Source organism: Podarcis gaigeae (assembly GCF_964106915.1).
Source record: "Podarcis gaigeae genome assembly, chromosome: 10".
Lineage (NCBI taxonomy): Eukaryota > Metazoa > Chordata > Lepidosauria > Squamata > Lacertidae > Podarcis > Podarcis gaigeae.
Window position 1 is genome coordinate 25183031 of NC_139686.1, and position 16715 is coordinate 25199745.

At 40.7% G+C, this 16715-nt stretch overlaps 1 protein-coding gene across 1 annotated transcript in view; it reads right to left on the reverse strand.

The window, feature by feature from the left end:
* Positions 1 to 5237: 5237 nt before the first annotated feature.
* NUAK1 (NUAK family kinase 1) overlaps positions 5238 to 16715 on the reverse strand; it is a 49130-nt gene continuing 37652 nt past the window's right edge. The window contains exons 5-7 of the mRNA XM_083700282.1: positions 12922 to 13041; positions 12444 to 12576; positions 5238 to 9610 (exon numbers count right to left, since the gene is read on the reverse strand). Of these exons, the coding sequence (XP_083556408.1) occupies positions 8466 to 9610; positions 12444 to 12576; positions 12922 to 13041 (1398 nt within the window). The 3' untranslated portion in view covers positions 5238 to 8465. The remainder of the gene's footprint in view (positions 9611 to 12443; positions 12577 to 12921; positions 13042 to 16715) is intronic.

The following is a 16715-nucleotide window of genomic DNA, read 5'->3' on the forward strand; positions in this document are numbered from 1 at the left end:
GTCGTTTGATAACTGGTTAAAAATCCCCACAAAAAAAACTAAACTCCGCCTGTCTTTGAAAGCACTGCAATAACATCTAAAAAAAAAAAAAAATAAGTGGGGCAGGGGGTGTTGGGTGGGTTTTTCTTCTTCCAATTCACCCCGCTGCAACTACCAAAGCAAACTGAGATGACCTTTAAACAATTGTTTGCTTTTGTTCCACTGGATCCAAACAAAAGCTTTCTATTTCATATGCAAGTCTATGCAGCTGTAGATACTTCTATGGGGAAAGGTTAAGACATTTAGTGACCTTTGCAATGGATGACCTAATTGAAGAATCACCACAGCCTCTTCCTTTCTTTCTCTCTCTCTCTCTTTTTTTTTTTTTTTTTTTTTTTTGGTTATTCCAGAGAAGGAACCAAAAGGCAGCCCAACTCGCAAAATGCTAGCTTTGTGGAAATTACTGGGATGCACTGAGCAGCTCTGAACTGAGCAGCTCTGAAATCTAGTCATTAATTAAAGTAATTGCACAATGTAAGCCTTGGGTGTGTTCATTGCAAAGCTGATCAACTTAAGGTAAGCACAATCTTGGTCAATCCATCTTTCTTTTTAGAGGATATTTGCCTTGGAAGAAACCAACAAGGTAATTTACAGGCACCCACCCTACCATTCTGCCTTCTGGGAATTGCATCTCTGTGGGCGATGGCTGAGGAATCTCAGTGGCCTCCCACACAGAAACTACCCAGCTTGTTTGGGGTGTGGGATGAGAAAGGGCACCATATTTCAAAAGGACTGTAGGTTTGTGGTAAAAGTGTAACGTACACATGACACATACCCATTGGAAGCATAAGCTGTTCAGTTGCATGGATTTGTCACCAAGTTCACAATTCAGTTCTGTGTTCCTGATAATAATCTGGTAGATCTTCAGCTAGGCTCAGTGTCAGGGACTGGCATTGTTGGGTAGCTCCCAATGGTCTCCACAAGAGCCAACAGCTGACCCCAAATGGTGGTCACATCTGTTTAGACCTGGAGTTGCTCTCAGTGCCACTGTTTGTTTTCTCCAGGCAATGGCAGCTGCCATTTTGATTTCCCCACAACGCAATTTAAGCCCTGACAGAGCATCATATTGGAGCAATGCTACATTGAAACCCTGAGGCATTGTGGCAAGATTAGCTGATGGGTATCTCTACCTGAGACCCAATGCTAGTCAGAATGGACAATATCAGGTGAGATGGACCCATAGTCTGACCCAGGGGTAGGCAACCTAAGGCCCGGGGGCTGGGTGCGGCCCAATCGCCTTCTCAATCAGGCCCACAGACGGTCCAGGAATCAAAGTGTTTTTACATGAGTAGAATGTGTCCTTTTATTTAAAAAGCATCTCTGGGTTATTTGTGGGGCATAGGAATTTGTTCATTTCCGCAAAAAAAAAATATTCCGGCCCACCACATGGTCTGTGGGACGGTGGACCGGCCCATGGCTGAGAAAGGTTGCTAAACCCTCTGACCCGATACAGCAGCTTCCTAACGCCCTCCCATCACACAGCTATCCTACCTTGGGTATATTTATTGCATTATACAAAACCATTCCAAGAGTTAAATCAACCAACTGTGGTCCCCATTTTCGGATCAAAGTTCTGCTCTTTTACTGTATAAAATGTGAATTGTGAAGAGTGAAGTCTTCCATATATCCAGTATTTGTTGGCAGAAAGGACAGAAGTAGTGTAGTTATAGGTAAAAACTATTGCATGGGGAAGGACAGTAGTTCAGTGGTAGAGCAACTGCTTTCCAGGCAAAAGGTATCCCTGGTATCTCTAGATAGGACTAGAGATGTCAAGGCCTGGTGGGGAGGAGAGAGTGGAAAAATTGGGGGGAAAGGTAAAGGATCCTTGACAGTTAAGTCCAGTTGTGAATGACTCTGGGGTTGTGGCACTCATCTTGCTTTACTGGCCAAGGGAGCCAACGTTTGTCTGCAGACAGTTTTCCGGGTCATGTGGCCAGCATGACTAAGCCGCTTCTGGTGAAACCAGAGCAGCACATGGAAACGCCATTTACCTTCCCACTGGAGTGGTACCTACCTATTTATCTACTTGCACTTTGATGTGCTTTCGAACTGCTAGGTTGGCAGGAGCTGAGACAGAGCAACTGGAGCTCACCCCGTCGCGGGGATTCAAACCGCCAACCTTCCGATCGGCAAGCCTTAGGGTCAGTGGTTTAGACCACAGCGCCACCTGCATCCCTAAAAAACAGGAGGGGTTTTTTCCCATTTTCCCCTGACCTTCACAACTCTTGGTAGGACTGGGAAAGAATTCTGTCTGAAACTCTGGACAGCCATTGCTAAGTCAGTGTAGCCAATACTGAGCTGCATGGACCAGCAGTCTGACTTGGTATAACGCAGCTTCTTGTGTTGACACATAATTCTTAGATTTGTTGCTGTTTTCTTCAGTTTCTCGGGAAAAGAAGTATGTAAAAGCTAGACTGGATTGAATGTAAATTCAATTTAAAAATGGCTCACTTCTCATACCTATACAGCATTAACAAATAATGCATGCCAAACAAAGGGACATTCTAAATCACGCTTTCGTATAATACGAAGTCTTTCCCCAGTTTAGCAGGTGGTGCGACAGTAGCTCCCTTCCTCCATTTTGTCCCAAGAGTTGATCCCTCCCAGAGCTCAAATTCATGGTCTTTTCAATAATTTGAGATTAACTCACTCTTTCTTTGTACTGAGTTTTCTGCAATTGCTGTGAGCAGAGAGTTTCATTATTTTTGCCTCCTGCCATTTGCAAAAGGAATGTATGTGTGTGGCAGCGAGATTCTATTTTTGCATGCAGGAGAACGAGGTTTCCGGATGCTCGTCCGCCTCTCTTGTCAGCATTTAGGCAGGCAGCAGAGCGAAGTCTTGCCTTCCTGCTGTGTTAATAAGCACTGTCCCCTCCCAGACATAGCTATGGGTTTGTAGAGGCTCAGAGTCCCTGCTGCGTTAATAAGCAGTATCCCATTCTGCACAAAATACACTGAGTGCATTTTTGAATGTACGTTCTGTAATTTTCTGTCGTCACCAGAGACTCACACGGATGTTGCATGCCTGCCTTAAGATGAGGGCAGTATGTGCTGCTAGAAAACACAATGGGCTGCCTTTTTTAAAAAAAAAATGAAGTGTGTCAGGCCAAATGTGATTAAAAGTTGCTAAGCCTAAATTAAAAATGAGGAATGTGGCCAAAAAGAGACACAGGGCCTGTAAGGGAAAGGCTCATTGGTTTTACAAGGCCCCATGCATGCAACTTCAAATGAATGTAATAGATGTCAGATGCAGCTTTCAGATGCCAGAGCTTTCTGAAGGCAGTGAAACCCACCTTAAGTGAAGAGGCGCCATTTTGGATACTTTTTGCAAGTCACTTTTATGACATGAAATCTGCAATCCTAAGCATTCTTAGTGGCAAGTAATTTCACCAAAATTAAGAGAACACACTTAAGACCAGGATGCAAATGAGTCAGTGTAGCACAGCAGCCTGGGTGTTGAGGAAGCCACGTAGCATAAATTACAGTCCTTGGCTACATTATAGTTACTATGGTTCTGTCCAAATTACATGACCTGGTTGTTCCAAGGATCAAGTAAGATAAGCTTTGAGTTCAGTGGAGAAAATTATGGGAAACAACTGAAAAGAGTTATTGGCATAGGCAAATTCGGCCCTCCAGATGTTTTGGGACTACAACTCCCATCATCCCTGACCACTGGTTCTGTTAGCTAGGGATGATGGGAGTTGTAGTCCCAAAACATCTGGAGGGCGGAGTTTGCCTATGTCTGGGTTATTGGCTCTAGGCTGCTCATTCACCCTTATCAGTGTAAGCTGTCACTTAATGCAGTCATAGCTGTGGAACTGCCTCCTTCATTATGCTCCATCACAAACTTCAAAACTAAGGGCTCATCCAGACTTCTGCTTCTCCCACTGCTTTCCCCTGGGAAACCCGTTCTTTACTGCTAAATCAAAACAAACGGCAATCAGGTTTTCCACGGCTTGTCATTTGCTCCAATTCAGCACTAAAGAGTAGGTTTCTCCAGGGGAAACAGTGGAGCAAACAGAAGACCACTGGGACCCATGCTTTCTAGGCAAGGGACAAGCGGATGTGGGAACGAGTCTTTTAAAGCCATTTTATAATCGCTTATAGAACTTATCACTTATGGAACTTGTAATTGCTTATGGAATTATGTGTGATTTATTTCTGAGTAAACATCCATAGGATTGGGCTGTAAACTCTCTGGAAATACTTTTGTGCAAACCCGGAGAATGGTATTAAAAATGTGTGGTCTATCTTACGTGAAGCCCAAGCTAGAAGCTTTTTCAGAAGCTCAGCCCATCCTGTTTGAATTGAAATTGTAGGGCAAGTGGGGGTTTATTTTAAATTACTGCATTTTACTTCTGTAGCTCCAGTCGTTTAAAAAAAATGTTACTGGCAAATCATTCTTTATAATATAGGGAAGAACCTCGACAAAGTACATTTTTGATGAAATTCTTCTATTTGGATATATGAACAAGCACAAAAAATGGCTTCTAGGAATCAAAGACTTGATAATGCTTGGCCTATCAAAGTAGACTGTGATGAATTTAATAAATTGGAGGTCCATGTATATTTTTGTCTTCTCCCAGGCAACCTATCTGCAAGCTAAAGCAATATTCCTTAAATCACGACACATCTGATCACAGCAGATGGTGAACAGTCTTTTGCCTAATTAGCATTCGGATTCACATTCAGCTTTTTAAAAAGGAAAATACAAACTATCATTCCTCCTTTGCCTGTTCAGAGGATATTAGGATGTTCCCTGACTACAAAAGGGATAGATAAGGTTGCTCCTAAAATAATCAGTTTGGCTCTTGTTAGTAGCACTGCTTGCCTCCAAATGAGGAACTGGAAGTCTCTTAAGTTATTTTATTTTTTTTAGAATTCTAATTCTTATTTTACTCTGCTGGTGGTGGTTTAGAATTTCATTTTGCTAAGCTGCTTTGAACTGTTCACTGCAAAAGATGGGATATATATCCCTTAAATAAAGATGAAAATATTGGATCTTTTAGTATGCCAAATTGCTCATAGCATTCAAGTTCCAACAATTACCCACATCATCTCTCAGTATAGCTAGAAGACAAAAGCTCTGACTCAACACCATAGCACCTTCTGTAAGGAAGTGTTGCAATCCTCTTTAAAATAGTCATTAAATGGATGCCCAAAAGCCGATTCTTTAAAAGGACGGGGAAATCAACACCATTCACATTTTATTGACTTTTTATTTAATAAAAAAAGACAGTATCAGATTAAAAATACAAACACTTTGGGTGATTATCCAGCTTTTTCCCCTGCCTCGTAGAGATAAAACCAAACAATGAGCAAAAGAAAAACAACAAATTATTATTTTTAAAGGTAACATTTTGGCCAGAGCTGTAAAATAATGCTGCACCAATTAAATTACACCAAAATATATTATTATACCTTTGAAATGGCTTTCAGACCAATAAATTAAAAGAGACAAATTCAAATAAAAAGTCAACTTTGAAATACAAAAAAGAGTCCCAAATTAAATAAGAGGAAAAAAATACACAACGCTAATAACAACAACAATGTGCAGTCAAGTGTTCTGCTTCTTCTAGGAATGGTAACATGCCAGTAAGTCCCTACAGAACATTTTCCAGTTTGGCAGCAATCAGTCAATCATTCACATTTGTACACAAGACGGCAGGCCTGGGCAACAGCCTCGGGCAGACATGAGGAACCCGGGGCCCTCTGAACGTTGGTGGACTCCAACTCCCATCAGCCCCAGACAGCATGGCCAATGGAAAGGGATGATGTGTGTTGTAATACAGCAACATATGGAGGGCCACAGTTCTCCCTGTGGGCTAAGTAGAGCTCAGGTGTACGGGTGATTCTTAGTTTCTCTCCGGGGCAGTTGAGTTCCCTTTTCTTCACTACATACATCAATTAAACATTTAATTCAGCCAGATGGGCAGGCATTGTAAGTCAGTATTGTTCCACTGAAATCAAACTCCATTAGGTCAACTGAGACCAGTCACAGCTGCCAAGGGAGCAAGGCTTACGCGCCCGGATTAAAACATGATCTTCATGCTAATACAAAGTTTTGTCCAAATTACTGCAGTACTCTGTTTCAAAAAAAGGCACAGCAAATCTTTTAGACTTCTGCATCCTTCCAAGGCTGCAATTCTATACTTAATTACTTGACTTGTTTACTTCTTAGTAAACATGATTTAGGAGTGGGCTGCACATCACACATGGCATGAATATTAGAGTTGCAATTCCAAAGAAGGTATATTCCTTTGCTTCATACTGTGACATATATCAAACAGTAAACAGAGAATCCTAACTCAGCCACAGGGGATGGGTGGGTCAGGGGAAGAGATTCCATTCTCGTGCCTAGAAGTCTGGGTATATGGGTTTTATAAGGAATCGATGTCATTTTGACCAAGACTGGTTAATTAATTTGGTTCATTGCCTTGTAGAGAGATACAGCTGTTCTGAAGAATTAGGAAACCTTTTCAGGAAACCGGAACTAAATAATTCACCCATCTGAATGGGAAGTGAAAGTGTTCTTACACAACATATAGGCAGTTCAGGCATACTTATGAGAAATAAAAAACATTTCCCACCAGCTCAGGTATTTTCTTGTCTTTTACTCTGGAATCTCTTCAGTTTGGCACTAGTTCCCTGAAACATTTGGAGCCCCAAGGTAGAGTATGATAGTTTCTGCTTTCAGCTAAAGTCTTGAAGTTGGCACTGGTTAAACGCAGGAAAAGAATCTTGGACTATTTCCTGTAGTTATGTGTGCATGTTGACTTTGTTTTAAAGCTGCAAACAATTTGGTGTTGTAAGCTAATACAGTAATGCAACTCTATTTGAACTAAGAGCTGCTTACTGGAATAACCGTGACCAGAAGTTATTCTGAATTGCCCAGGCCTGTCAAACACATAGTGCCTATTTAAAAAGAGGCTTACATTCACGTAATCCAGTAGACCCAAGTGGTACCTTTATGGGAGTTGAAGCCTTTAACTCAAGGGTGGCTAATCTGTGTCCCTCCATGATAACCCCCATCACCCTTGATTACTGACCATGCTGGCTGGGGCGGAGGGGAACTAGAGTCCAAAAAAACCTGGAGAGCCACAGGTTAGCTACCCCTGCTTTAGCTGCAATATTTAAATTCAACCCATTGGAAATAAATCTTTTGTCTTCCCTGATTTGACCCCACTGTCTATGAAACATCAACCCAAATACATACACATTCTTAAACTGAATCCCTCAAGTCTACTTTCCTATTACTTTCTTCCTACTCATAAACCATTCCCCCATTGTATTACATACTGACAAGGGCTCTGAAATTCTGTAAAACTCTTTGAAGTTTATAGCTACAAGACTCAATTCATCCAATTAAAATTCTACCAGTTTATGGTATCATAACTTTTGTTGATCTTTGTAGTTCACCTAAGTTTGCATAGATGCACACATGTCCCCCGCCCTTAGAATTCCTTATTCCTTTAGTAATGGGAGACTGTATTGTCTCATTTCCAGACTGCTGCTGAAAAGTCTTCAATGAATTAAAGCTTGCCTGCATACTGCTTTATTCATTCTAGTTTCTCAGTAGCCATACATACATACACACAGGTATGTAGAGAGGCTACTGGCAAGTAGCTACTTCTCAGTGTGCTTGTCTGGTCTTTCCTTGGCATTTTATGTAGCCTTACAGCGATTATGCAATTTCCAGAGCCCCTGATGGAATTTATTTAATATTATTCTTTTGCTTGGAAGAAGAAATCTTCCTTACTCCCAACACTTCATCCTTTTACTACATTGCTATCTCTTCCTAGACTAACTTTTCTATGAATTCAAATAACTTCCACTCAAATTACTAATCACATTTCAGCAGGCGACACTATCAAATGATAACTGGCAGTGTCAGTCATTTGTTGGGCAAATCTGCGTGCAACTGGCAGCCCTCTTCTGAATGTGCATATTCCTTAGGGCGTATAGATATTGACAAATCTACCAGCAAATGATTTCTTATACTTAACAGTTGAATTTCTTTTTTTTAAAAAATGTTTTGTTTTACTTTTAGCATTATAGCTTTTCCAGTGGTTAGTTACCTTCTCTAATATAAATATATGTACCCTTTTTCCAGTTTACATTTTGTCTAGCTTCAACTTACAGCCACTGCAATATGATCCTTTTCTGTCTGCCAGATTCCAGAGTTTCTGCTTCATACTTTATTGTAACTTCTTTGGATACTAGGTAGTATTTTGACTGAATGAGCTATAAGGTTGCATAATGAGCATGAGATGAATTTTTCCTCAACAGAACTTAAGTATTTCTGCTCAGTCTGTCTGCTCAACATCACTTCAATAACGCTACCACTGTCAACAAATTGATACTGGGCCAACTCCATCATAAAGGTACCCCAAACCCTTTCCTTCCAGCCCTGCTATCTTCCCTCTGCTAGTTAAGTTTGTTACAGATCTCCAGAGCTTTCTTGTAGACCTGAGTGACATCATCCATGTCTGTAAGCAGAGAAAAACTGCTATCGCCTGTCCGATTCCGATAGCGCTTCAGATACTGTGGCCGTGAGCGATTTTGAAGTCCTTGGAAATCTTGGATCTGGAGGAAGTTTTCAGCAGACACACAGCTCCTTATCCTAAGCCTGTTCTCTTGCAAATCCACCAAGTCAAAAGAGTCACTGGACAGGATGCTGTCATCACTAATCATGCTGGAAGGGCGGCTATAACTTCGAGATAATCCATCTCCAGGCAGGATAGCTTCCTCCATGGCTTCCAGCATCGGTGTGTCGGGGCTGATCAAAGCAGAATCCGTGCTACTGGTGGAATACTTGCTATTATGTTTTAAAATACCTTTGCGCCTGTAGGAATGACTGTGAGACTCTATCCTTAGTGTTTCAATAATGCCTGGGGACGTATCGCTATTTCCTGCCTCCTCATTACGGTCCAAGAGTTCTGAAGATTCGCTCCGTTCTGGAGATGAGTAGTAGCCAGATTCTCTTTGCTGCGTCTTCTTAAGGATTCCTTTTTTTGGCATTAAGGAAGACTGCTTAGTGCTGTATTTACCCGTGACCTCCCCCTCCACAACGTTCTTACTGGACATCCCTGTCCTGCATAACTCCTGCTCCATTTTAAAAGTGGAGGGTAATACTGGATTGACTACTCCTTCTATATATCCTGCACTATGAGAGCGATGTTCACTGTTGCTCCTTTTCTTTAAGATGCCTTTTGGCCTCTTGGAGTTCGGCTTGCATGCATTTTCAACTCCTCCTTCCTGGATAGACTGTGCAATGTCATTTTCCTTCTTTGATTTTTTCAGGGATCTCTGTCTCTCTAGTGTGACTTCAGATCCTTTTGGTTTGGAAAGGCACTTCATTTTGGTGTCAGTCTCTGGCTGCAAGCCGCTAGAACGATGATGCCAATCTATGAACCGAGACAGCAGGGGGGGCTCAGAGTCTTGCAGGGCATCACAGTCACAAACACTGCTCTTGTAGCCCCAGTTAACCCACCAGTGGTTGGCTATGTCTTCAATAGTTGCTCTGCGCTCAGGATTCACCATCAGCATCCACCTGATCAGGCCTCGAGCATCTACAGGAAAAGAAAACCAATTTCAACCATTCTACCATGACTTTTTTAAACTTTAATTCTCAATTGGAAGCATGACATAGAAACAAGTGCAACAAAGCACTGCAACAGGTTAGCGTTATAGCTCTTTTGACAGCTATCTGCCTTCAGATATTCCCTAGCTGAAGACTCATGATACAAGTTGCCACTGTGTTTTAGTAATCTGAGTAGCTTTCCATATTAGGGTTAGTCTTGTGAAATACATGGGCTATTGAATCACTATGGCCTAGTTCTCAGTGAGATAATAAACCTGTGTCTGGGCTGCACCACTTCAGCCTGCTGGCGGGAGCTCACATGAATGAAATCCAGACAGCCAAACAAACTGACAAGCAACACACAGAGAGAAAACTAGATGCCACAGAGAACGGTAAGCTATAATCCTTCACCTTGACGTTTAGTTTTCTATAGGGGGGATTGGTTTGTATGGAGAAACCCCCACCTGAAATCTGAAGTGGTATAACCCAAAGACAGATTTATCAACTCGGCGACAACTAGGTTAATGTACATGGCAGATTCTCAGCACACCCATGTTCACCTTCCTACACATGGGATAGAAGGTTTTTTGTGTAATAGAAATGTTTACTATTATCCAAATGTTCTGGACAGGCAGAGCCTTCCTTATCTTCCTATTGCCATCTTCAGGCATATTGAAGACTTTATCCTGTGTGAGCCGTGGTCTGCCCATTCCTTCGAGCTACTACCAATGCAGAAACCATGCAAGTAGATGTGTTGTGCACCACTATGCCCATAATAAAGGTGTAAATGGTAAAGTATGTCATGCAAACTATCTAACCTTCATTTTTATAGGGTTTACACAAAACAAGATTTCCCTCCACATGGGGTGGACTTGTCTCATACTGCAATATTTGTGTGCTTCCAAACTCCCAAAACACACAAAATATAACAGTGCTCAAACTGCATTTTGCTAGAAGACATTAATATTATAGGAATTTTATTTCCTGAGATATTTTATAATTCGGCCTCAACATTCTTCCTACAACCTTGCTTGAAGATTCAAGCCCAGAGTTCTCCTCCAATTATTCTAAACTTCAAATTATTTTAAAAGTTTATTGTAACAGAATTTAATTGTAACATAATAAATAATAAGTAATAAATAACAGAAAATGAACACCACATACAAAGATTCCTTGTCCCTTCTCTATCCCTCCCCTTTGTCTTTTATACTTTCCCCCTCTTCTAGATTGGGTACCCCTTTCTGATTGCCTCTCCAAACTGCTATTGATAACCTTTTGCCCAGTATTTTGCTATTCCTGTCAAGCCTATAACTAGGCTTGCCCCGCTCCACACCACTAAATTTTCTATGCCCCCCCCCTAAATTTCCTACAAAAAAAAAAATGAAACCAACAGGAAAGCCTTTGTCCCCCCTCCCTTCCTTTCTTAAAGGTCCTTTTGTCATGTTTTTTTTTTCTCTCTGAGAGGCAAAGCAAGCCGCAAGGCACAAAAAACAAGCTGGTGGGTGAGGGGCTACACCAATCAGAACCATGCGTTCTTCAAGTGGCTGTTTGCTCTTTCAAGTCTGAATACTTCATCAGTATGTACGGAGGGGGGAGAAGAGGAGAGAGAGTGTGAGTCAATTTTATTTCATTTTTTCATTACAAAGCAAAGGACAGGACCCACAGGCTTCCCTTGAGCAAGGCATCTTGAGAACCTATTTTTCCCCATTTAGGATAGAGACTTGCAAGGAGAGGAAGAGAGAATTCTGGAGGCTTCTGTTGAAATGCTTGGGAAATCCTTTGCAGCTGGAATGACTAGCAATCCAATACATTCTGGGTTGTGTTCAATCCTACTGAAAAGAAGATCCACTGAAATTAATTGGTTCTGAACTAATAGCCATGTCTATTAAGTCCAATGGGTCTGTTTTGAGTAGGACTAGCACTGAATACCACCCACTTATGCAGGAATACATGGGTATTGATAATTCTAATGAAATGGGTGGGTTGGGGGAATTTTGGATGTTTTTGTTGAAATGCAATGAGTTATTGGAGAGAGGGGGGATATTTATTAAGCCCTTTTCTCTTGTTGGCCTCTTTTACTCCTCTCTTCAGCCCAACTCTCACTTCAACCCATGATAAACACTGCAGATTATCAAGTCAAAGGCTACCACTGTGATCAAATTCTCAGTCTAAAATTAGTAAATTTGCCGCCATGTCATCAGCCACCTCCTGTATACTACAAAGCTGGAGAACCTGTGGTCCTCCAGATGTTTGACTAAAACTCCCATAAATCCCTGGCTGCACTAGCAGGGGCTGTTGGGAGTGGGAAGTTCAACATCTGGAGGAGCACAGGTCCCGCTTCTCTGGGATTCTAGAAGCCATGCAATTATTGTTATTGATGGTAGACATGGGACCAAATTCTTGGGATAATGATTTGCTCCTCCAGGGCTATTCATTGTTTCCTTGGTATTTTTTTATGTATACTGCTGTGCAAAGTTATCAGGACTGATATGAATCACTACTGTGTATCATTTTACAGCTTGTCCCACCAATTCCATTTGCAAAAACGAAAAGACTGTCTGCTGTCTTAGATGTAGCTGAAGAAAGGGGGCAAAGTTTCCTGAAAGCAATAAAATCTACTAACATAGAATTCTCTACGTTTCCCAGTCTTTTTTTTTAAAAAAAAAAATTATGCTGAAATTAGGAAGTAAATTGAGAATCACCTGCCCTTTGTCATTTATCTTACCATTATCCTAAGACTTCCATAAACCAAAGACTAGAAAATAGGTAAAACAAATCATTATTATATCATTTTAATTCACTGTGCCAGATCTTTTTGATACCTGAGGGCTGTGTTGGCTCACGATATTCTCCACTGCTGATCTGCCTGATTAGATTTTTGTGATCAAAGCCATCAAAGGGCATGGTTCCATAAACAAGGGTGTAAAGCAGTACACCGAGAGCCCAGCTGTCAACCTAAAGCAAAGAGACAAGAAACATAACAGACAGAAAAGTGGTCACCTGAAGTCTATGACATTCGAAGAAGCATTGAACATCCAGCAATGCTTAATATCCTACAAATATGACAGGATAGCTGCAAAATAATCTGTACACAAAACTAATGAAAGCAATATTTTAACAGTTCCTCACGCTAAAGATGAAGAATCTATTTGATTTATCAAGGCCAAAGCTGTGATCATTTAATCAAATTTCAAGCAGTCAAATGCCCCAAACAGGTACCACATTGCAACGTTTTGTTGCAGGGTCTCTCATGTGTGATAATATTTTCATTTCACTTCCTTTCTTCCTCATTCTGCTTACCTCTGGGCCTCGGTAGGGTCTTCCATTGACAATTTCTGGAGATGCGTACAGTGGGCTTCCACAGAAAGTCTGAAGAAATTTGTCTTTCTGATAAAGATTTGAAAGTCCAAAGTCTGCAATCTGTGAAGACAAATGCAACCAAGTCCTGTAGTGTAACTTACCAAAATGTAAGACAGGGAGTGTGATTTATTGATCACACCAACCTGGGCATCGAGTACCAATCTGGGGCCCTGGCTAATTAATCACTTTTCACTCTGATAAAAGCTTTCTCCTCGTTGTTCAATGTGTTTGCTTCTGCCCTGTATTCCACTTATTCTAAATTCAGTTTTAACTAAGAGATTTTCTAAAATAAATTCCAAGTTTCCCACAGTTTTCAGTTCCTTCTGTTCACCTGCATCTTTTCCCAACTCTACATTACCAATCTGCACATACATTGGAAAAAACAATGTTGATGTGACTGTTCATCCAATATTATTCTATTTTATTTTTTTACTGATGTGCACATGTGGTCCTGTGCATTGGTAAAACACAAAAGATTCTTGGCACGCCTATATGATCAGTCACATCAAGTTTGCTTTTCTCTGCTATTTATGAATGACTAAAATGAACACAAGTGTTGGTAAAACCCCCACCCCCAAAAAGCCTGATGCAAACTTCAATACCGCTTTAAATACAGTATTTCAACAATACATATGTGAACTTTGGTAATAGTGGAAGAGAGACATGCAGCAAACTATGGATTCATGATGTGCTGTACAAAATTCAGAAATAAAAAACCGGAATGTCGATGGCTATCTAATGCATCAGTTCTACTTCAAAAACACAACCAAGTATATGGAACTCCGTATCTAGGGAGAAAAATCAGGAAAGCAAAAACAGAATTTCAGAAGCATCCTTAGTATATGAGAATTCACATGAGTTTATTTGCAATATGTAAAGTTCTAGGCCTTAATCGTTTAGAAAGGATTTATTTTTCCTTGTGGTCTTGGTCTTTTTTCCTTCTCTGGGTCATCAGAGGTTGGTACAGCCCAAGAATCGTTCCTGAATGAGGTGGACTTGTACTAAAGAACAGTTTTATTTTGTTTTATCTTGGATAAGATTAGCACATGGCTTTTGTTCCATACCCAGGAGTCAGGATCCAAGTGATCCCTACATTTCGATGAGGAAGTAATTCTCTATCTTGTCAATTAGCCAATGACCCCAAGGAATGTTGCCTTTCTTCTGCAGCATGTGGATGGACTGACTCATTTGCTTGAGTGGCTTGCATTTTTTATGAAATGATTCCCTGAACCTAGAAGGAATTTCTGGATAATCATTACCTGCTGTTGGCATGCTATTATCAGGATATTACCTAATCTGGAGAGGGTGACTACATGGGTTAAGGTACTACTTTAGAGCAGAGAATTGCACTTGGTGGCCAGTGAGACCCTTTTCACTGCTGTGGTTTATGACTCTTCATTGCCCTGTGCTCCATTATATGCAGTGTACATTACTGCCATTTTGACTTACATCACCTTTAAATACTATCTACTGTATGTAATCCAGTTATACATCTATGTACCAGTTTGTTGGCTGTCACATCTATATTTGTGGTGTATCTGTGATGTATCATCTCAAGTTCATTTGCAACAGGACTTTAAAAACAAACCTGGTATCTCAACCCATATTGTAGTAATCCTTTAGAGGAAAACTATGGGGAAACTGTGTTCTGTAAAACCTTCACTGGCCTAGAATCTCATTAGAAGCAGCTGGTGTACAATTGCAGTCTGCAAATGCATTCTTGGGGCTCAGGTTGCGGTTAATTGTCTTATATAAATTCCATTTTCTTATCAAATCACTCTGATTGGCTGGCAGGAATTCAGTCTTGAGCTAAAGAACAGTGGTTTGGTCAATCTAAATTTAATCGTTTCAGCATTAGAGATTGTGGAGACTGACTTGACTTGGAGAGCATGCCACAGCTCGTGCTAATTCTGATACTGCATGGTACACTCTGCTTGGGACAATCTGTCCCCTAGCATAGTCTACAAAATGCATGAATATCTACATGCATATATAAATATATACCATGGGGGGGGGGGGGAGAGAGAGAGCTAGCTCCTAACAGGTATCCACGTTTTCAATTCAGCCATTCAGGAAACAGTGTTTCTATCACGGCCAACTGCCATAATCACAGACTGATGTTTATCAGCTTTTCCCATTAGAGCTGTCATTTTCCCTCCCCCCCAATATGGGAAAAAAATCATAGTAGCCAAGATTCCTTCATGTTCCTGGCACTTAAATGGAGCCAAAGTATTAATTCAAAAAATGTTTCCAAACAGGGAGGGGTTGCTGCAAAGTCAGACTTTGAATTCCCTTACCTTCGAGGAAATGACTGTTTCCACTACTTACAAAAAACATGATGAAATTTACTCATTCAGTATGAATCCTGCACTCCCGTCAAGTATTTGGGCTCAGTGTAAACTGACATTGCTCCTTTAATTCAGTTTGCACCAGCTAAGAAACTGGATCCTTTTCTATTGACTCACAGACTAGCAAACATAGCTGAATTATTGACAAGCGTGTACAATGTTGATGAAACCCAAGATTTGTCTATGGAGGGCATGGTTCTAAACAAATAAAACAATACTTATAAACACACAGTCAGAGCCCGGTTGATTTCCTTACCAGGTTGATACATTTATCTTGCTTCCCCTTTCATTTTCCAACATCCCATTGTTTTAATTAAATCTGCATTTTTGTCTTCTGTGGTTATTTAGGAGAGAGAGGTGGTAACTTGGTCAGCTGTTTAATTTAGGAAAATATTATCATCCTTTGCCTTTGCATCCTTGGGCTTGCTAGCTTCCTAAGTGCCCATTGTATGTTATTGTAAATAACACTTTCAAGGTGCTGTGAGAACTTGTGGGTAACTGTTTAGAGGGGAAATAAAAGGGCAGTTTGCTGTGGTAAATTCTTACTGACTTCAAGTTAATAAGAAGTGTAGAAGTGCATCATAACATAGGCAGCAGTCATTTTCCACTACTGAAATTGAGATTAGGAAGACATTCATACCACAGGATTTTGTAAAGTTTAGGTATTTGTATTCCGGTTCCTGGTAATGTGGGGACTTCCCTTGCATGTAAGCTGGCACTTCCTACAATTATAGAAGAACAATGACATACCCTGATGTCATTGTGCAGTGTAGGAGTGTGTCTGCAAGTGAAAGCTCAGCAGCGGCGGCGGCAAAGGGCTAGAAAACTTCATTTCCAGAGAAGGTGATAAGAGTCACGCTCTTTCCACCACTTCACAAAAGATAAACTGAAAACTAAATCCTTTGCACGGACCACTTGCAAGTTTGATTTTAAACATTTTCATTTGATACTAAATGTTTTCATTTACATATCTGCTTCAACTAATAGGTTAATTCTATCCTAAACATTTCTAATATGCTTTGAAAATAACTGGATAAACTGTATCATTTAAAACAAGTGATCAGGGTTAAATCTTTTACAAAAACAAAAGCAGCGCTATTAACTTGCAAAACGGTGCATTTCTAGTCTCCTAGAAATGTACACTTGCAAATGTTTTCGGAAATGAGGTCTTCCAGATTTACTCAACTGCACATCAATAATTTACAATCCCAGATGTGTTTCCTTGCCAACAAATATTGTTTAGTGAAACAGCAGGGAGGGGAAAGTCCCTGCGATTAATACAGAAACCACAAAAGCAAGATCTAAGCCTACAGTATCAAGGCTGATAGTGGAAGTTTGTTTGATATCAAACGCAGCAGACATGCCTCAGCGGTATGAGAAGATGGA